General features: G+C 35.6%; 1 protein-coding gene across 1 annotated transcript; it reads right to left on the bottom strand.

The window, feature by feature from the left end:
• Positions 1-1,950: 1,950 nt before the first annotated feature.
• LOC108751845 lies at positions 1,951-5,220 on the bottom strand. The gene is made up of 3 exons (XM_018492297.1): positions 4,164-5,220; positions 3,219-3,680; positions 1,951-3,138 (listed from the first exon to the last, which is right to left on the bottom strand). Exons 1-3 carry the CDS (start codon positions 4,551-4,553, stop codon positions 3,019-3,021), a joined length of 972 nt encoding a protein of 323 aa, XP_018347799.1. The 5' UTR covers positions 4,554-5,220; the 3' UTR covers positions 1,951-3,018.
• Positions 5,221-6,007: the final 787 nt, after the last annotated feature.

The following is a 6,007-nucleotide window of genomic DNA, read 5'->3' as shown; positions in this document are numbered from 1 at the left end:
TTATCATTTTTTCTTTTTGTAAATTAATATTTTATATATGTAAATTTTTTGTCTTGCATTATTATATCTCGATTTTTAATACTTTATACATATGCGTATGTGATAATATAAGTATATAATTAAGATCTACATAAATTTTATTTAGTTATTTTCCAATTTAATTAGAAATATCTTTATTATCGTGTTTTGTATTATTATTTTAGTTCAGTGTTCCTTTTTTTATTTAATCTGATTGCTATCTACATGTATAACGCTGACGATATGTTTAGCTAACTAATTGAAGGTTAACTACAATAAGATAATTACTTATAATTGTCAATATAAGTGGCAGACGAAATGAGTTTTCCGTTTGTACAGTAATATAGTATATATATCCACACACAAATGCATAATACTTAAACATAGTAATATCAATAATAGCAAAATAGATATCTAATTTTGAAGATTTATTGAACCGAAATTGTTAATTCTTACTATTATGCACATTAGGATCTGAAGTAAAAGTTGAAATGCAGTTGTTTTCTGTACAGTCGCAAAATTTGACTAGATATAAGGAAATTGTTAGATATACTCGCCAGAATTTCCCCTCTAGTTTGTGATTTTATAATCTGTATTCATTCAATTCAGTAAACTACAACAGCGTATTAAAGAACTTTATCCTGTATAAAAAAATAAAACTCGTAAATGTTCAAAATTTCTTGTATATGACCCAAACTTGAACTTCTAGGCCAAGTCTTCGTATTCATGAAAAAAATGTGTGACATATATGAAATTAAAACGTTTAGCTGTCAAATTATCAGACATATCCGAAAAGGCACCGTAAGTAGACAATTAATTGGATTTTAATTGGAATAGATTACAAACTTGTGTCAAGAATTTCATTATTCATTCGTATTTAGTATTTATGAGTATTTTAATGGCAAAACTTATACAATAATAAAATAAACTATTTTACTAGTAAAGTGTAATATATATAGAAAGAATCGTGACTTTACTTTTGTAGCTATAAATCAATACGTACATTATCATACATTATCATGTTTCTAAGATCCTTAGGGATAGATTTCTGATCATTGTTCGGTGTTGTCTTTTGTTAACATATATAATTATAAATATATAATATATATTGTAAATACTGCAATATATATACATACATCCATCCACATATATACATACATACACTGTAAATCTTAAGTAATTTAGATCTCAGTAGTGTCATGAGTATGAAAATACCTATGTATGAGATTTCAATGATGAAAATGATGGTTAATATATTTCCTTAGCAGAAATGTATCCTCCAATTTGGTTATAAAAAATAAAAAGAGGCAAGTTATTATCCCAGCATCCTACTATACAATATACTCATTGTAAAAAAATTTATAGTTTAGATCATTTTCGCATTTGCACATGTAAATCTCAATAAGCCAAAATTCTATACAACGTAATCTATTTTAAATAAGTTATTTTAAATATAATTGTACGCATGCAAATGTTGAATTGTTACTTATGTTTGATTATTTTGTTAATCTGTATCATTGCAAGACATTCTACAGAAAATAATTACATTTCTTATTTCCAAGCTACTTGTGTATAAGTGTTAAACATCAATGCCTTTTATTATTCCTCATTAATAAATGTTTTAAATTTTAGATTACATACATAGTGATAAGTTAGGAAGATTGTATTCATTTCAGGTATGATAGTATTATTTTACATAGTCAGCATTTTTTGATTATTTGCAAACATATACTACATCAAACGTCACTTACAGTATTTCGTAGTGATTAAGATCGATCCCCTTTGTCATAGTATACAACAATATATTAAAACTTATCACTTATAATTTATGATACATTAAAAAGGCTCTAACGATGTGGAGTCGATGTCTTCCAAGAAAACAAAAATACTTACACCATGTAAATAAGTCTTTATATTATTTTATGAGGGATTTTTATTTGTAGTAGTATAAATCGCTTCATAAAACTATATTTAAATGTTTATAACAGTAACTTGCTCTCTGTACCCTGTAAACTTCCATTGATAATACGATACTTGATAGTGTATGAGAAATTATTAATTTTGTAGCAAACACGAATAATGCACACTTGTATATGTTTTAATACTAATGGGATCGGAAGATAGAAAATGACATTAAATCTTTTGTAGAATTGCGAGAATTATTGATCGACAATTATTTTTGTAGTAGGCATTTTTAAATCTCTCTCTTGTTCCACAATAATGATTACAGGAGAACGATCGTTATTTTATAAAAGTATTTATTCTGAATATGCATATAAAATTTTTGCAAGTGTAATAGAATATATCAACATATAAAAAAGTAGCCATTATTTGAATATACATGATGGTTTAGTTCGTAGCCATCGTTTTTTTCGGTATTACATATATCCCTTAAAATTTAAAAGTGTGTGGTGGCGATCGGTTCTGTGACCAAAAATACTCGAAAAATTTATTATTTAATATATTCTCTACCTAAAATAAATTATAAATAAATAGATTGCGTCTACCTAAATTCAATACAATTTCGAGATTCCTGTTTCTTGTTGCGTAAATTTCTAAAAAATTTCTTCAAAATTTTGAGTATTATTATTAGGAATTACTTTAATATATAAAATGTCTATTGTATAGAATTAAATAAGATATTTTACTAATTTCACTAGTCTGTTATAAGGTATTGTAATAGGAAACTAGCGTCATTGTCTGTCGCTCATGCTATGTATGTTCGAGTTATATAAAAAGTAGGATGATTCTAAGCCCGAGTGACATTGATATGAAAATTATGTGTGTCAACGCGTTGATGTATCTCTTGTTAATTTTGCATATTTCTCGTATAGACGTAGCTCCGTTTGAATCGAATCGTTCCATTGTGAAATGTAACATTGCGCCTTCGTTATAAAAATCTGTTTACATTTCATTTGAAAGTGTTCTCATAGAATGTAAGTACGCGAAAGCTTCTTGACAACAAAACATACTCAGATCACACGATCTCGTAAGGTTCCATCAGGAAGTCACTGACAAGATCGTGGCGATCAAACCAAGAGTAGCTCCTGTCATTAGTAGACTCCGCCAAACTGCTCCACTAACTTCTTCGGCTACAGGATACTCAACACATAATTGTTCCTACAAAACGACAACGTCAGGTTTGTGTGACGAAATATTTGAAATACTCATCATAATAATTAATAATTGCGCTCACTTACCCATCCACCATAGCCTTTGATAAAATGTGTTATATTTTCACCAACATATCTAGAGACGTATAAAGGCAATTTTTTTTTAAGACTGTGCATTCTTCTATCCCTAGCCCATAAAGCCAATCTGCCCATAAAAGCATATAAACAGACAATTCTGGCCCATGTGATAACGCCGTGTAAGAACAGCTCATTGGCGACCCCCATGAATGTTTCATAAGCAGTATCCGGGACGACGTTTAAACGATTTACCATACTCGTAAAGAGAATGCTGTGTTTGTTGAGCATTTGATATACATTGTGTCTCATGCTGCGGGAGACTGGATCCTGGGATATAAGATAGATGTCCTCTTTCAACAAATATCGCATCACATCATTGGCCAAGATTTCCGCAGTCGATTCTATGGAATCATCGTGGATATTGTAACGTGGGGGTGGACTCAGTTGCGGGAACAAATATTGTAGTCGAATCTAAAAGGACAAATACAGCTTTGTGAATAACTATAGTTTGACTTTTGTTCTCGTAATTATCGCAAAACCTGCTGAATACAAACCGACACAGTAATTTTACATCAATATTATAATTTCCACTCCACAACCTAGACAGTACACAACATCCTACGAATACCCTGGGAATGTTCTTAGAATGTAACATCTTTTAAATGTCTTTAGAACGTCTTTTGGATGTCTGTGCTGTGTGGGAAGATAAATGTGATGACACATGTTATACATAACAGTTACATTATTGACTATAGCAAATTATGACATTGATATAATAATGTTACTGTCAGTTTGTATTCAACGGGAAGCTACGCTGTAAAACGCAAAATTAAGAGTCCGATAAGTTTCTTTTTCTACATTCGCGACTGTGATTTAAATAATCGTGGACATTGACATAATCAGACCGGCACGAGTGTCGGCCGATGAGCCGTTAGTCGTCGTTATTTACGATACCTGGCACATCTCGAAGAAAGACATAGCGCGGTTAGCAGCGCCGACCGCATATCGGCAGACACCGTCCTCGTTGTTAGCAGCGGCGGTGGCGGCGGGTCGCTCGTTCGACGAATTCCTGTTACCGGGGGGATCGCATTCCAGAATGCCGCCCACTCTGGAATGCAGTTCCCCTCGCGCTGACGTACCCTGCCCCTCTTCCCCACCCTCCGCACCGAGGATCTCATTGTTCGTCGTCGTCCCGTCGTCGCCGGCCATCCTCTTCTCGCATACCGGACCGGAGCAAGGAACCATACCGACCAAGCGCCATTCCTCACCACCGTCGAGGTCGTTTCCGTTTCCCAACGACGTCTTCTCAAGTTTCCTCGGTGATGCGCCGCTCTCACATCTCATGTTGGTCTGCGAGATCGTCTGGTGCGCGTGAATCGATCGCGCGGCCCCGAACGAGCAGCCGGATAAACGAGCGCACGGTGCTCCGAAAACTTGGAACCACGATCGACCGATTCAACCCGGCCAACCAACCGACGGACCGACCAACCGAATCAGCAGCCTGCCAGCCAGCGACGAAACGCTCCGGCCTCCGCTCTCTACTTTCCCGCGGCCATTTCCGAAGCCGATGCCGAGAAGCCGAAACCGCGCCGCGCCGCGCCGCGCCGTGCCGTGCCGTTTCCTCCGCTCTTGCTCCGCGTCTCGCACCTAACTTCTACCGTACCGCTCCCTTGGCCTACCTTAGTGCTTGCCTGCCTGGCGATGCCGCCAACCAGCCCCGACCCACGAATGTTTCACATCACTACCACTACCGCTTATCTCGAGACTGTACCCCACCGCGCAGCGTAATGCCGAGTACTGTATGACGTAGCTCAGCGTTTCTCAGCTTCGGTCATTCACGGGTCTTGCGCCCCATCAAGCGCAAAGTATCGTGCTCCGTTTGACGGTGCTTGACCTCTGATGTCTCTGACCTATACAGTACACTTTAGCCGAGGAATATCCTGTCCTTAGAGGAAATGTCCTTAGAACGTAGGATATTCTGACATATCCTCGGGATGTAGGATGTCCCAGGAAAGTCACACAGAATGTTCTCGGGACATAGAATATCTTAGGAAAGTTCAAGGGACATAGGCTGTCCTAGGAAAGTTCTTACTGTACCTTAGAATGTAGAAAGTTCAAGGGACATAGGCTGTTCTAGCAAAGTCCTTGGGATGTAGAATGTTCGGAGAATGTCCTTAAGACTAGGATGTGCCTTTAGGGTATTCCTTGGAGGTTCTGTATGGAAAGTTGAAAAACGTAGCGACAATGGTTTTATGTATTGGAAATAATTGAAAGATATTAAACGGTCTACGATTACGTATATTGATCACAATTCTTCTTCTTTTTTATATTATTAATTCTCAATACGGGTTTGATAGTTTCTAAAAAAAAAAAAACGTGTAAACTGAATAAACGTTTTAAGCGACATCTATTAGATCGCGAAAGGTTTTTTTTTTTCAAAAACTTTAAAAAAATTGTTGCCCTCACTTAGTGTCTCTTCTGATGCACTTCTTCTCTAAAAATAGCTTCGTCCCGGAGATAATACGACTGGTAACAATCCTTTCCCTCCAACTTCTCACAAATAGATCGAATAAATGATGTTAAATAAGTACAAAACTTTGTTAATCACGATTACGAAACTATAGAAAGCGATTAGTTTCATTAGAAACTTTCAAAAATTTTAACGTCCACACTCGATGATTCTTTTGACAACTAGATCAGACTTCGTCTCTTTTAATGGCACTCGTTATCCATTCATCGGATTCGATTCGGCAAATAATAGCCATATTCTAGTTGAATATATATATATATATATATAT

This window comes from Trachymyrmex septentrionalis, unplaced genomic scaffold (assembly GCF_001594115.1).
Source record: "Trachymyrmex septentrionalis isolate Tsep2-gDNA-1 unplaced genomic scaffold, Tsep1.0 scaffold52, whole genome shotgun sequence".
Lineage (NCBI taxonomy): Eukaryota > Metazoa > Arthropoda > Insecta > Hymenoptera > Formicidae > Trachymyrmex > Trachymyrmex septentrionalis.
This window is presented reverse-complemented; position numbering and strand designations above follow the sequence as displayed.

Excerpts from the sequence above, each read along its gene's own strand:
- LOC108751845 (XM_018492297.1), bottom strand. The coding sequence starts at position 4,553 with ATGAGATGTGAGAGCGGCGCATCACCGAGGAAACTTGAGAAGACGTCG. Across the intron at positions 3,681-4,163 it reads CTTTCTTCGAGATGTGCCAG|ATTCGACTACAATATTTGTT; the intron begins GTATCGTAAATA and ends TTGTCCTTTTAG. Across the intron at positions 3,139-3,218 it reads TCAAAGGCTATGGTGGATGG|GAACAATTATGTGTTGAGTA; the intron begins GTAAGTGAGCGC and ends GTCGTTTTGTAG.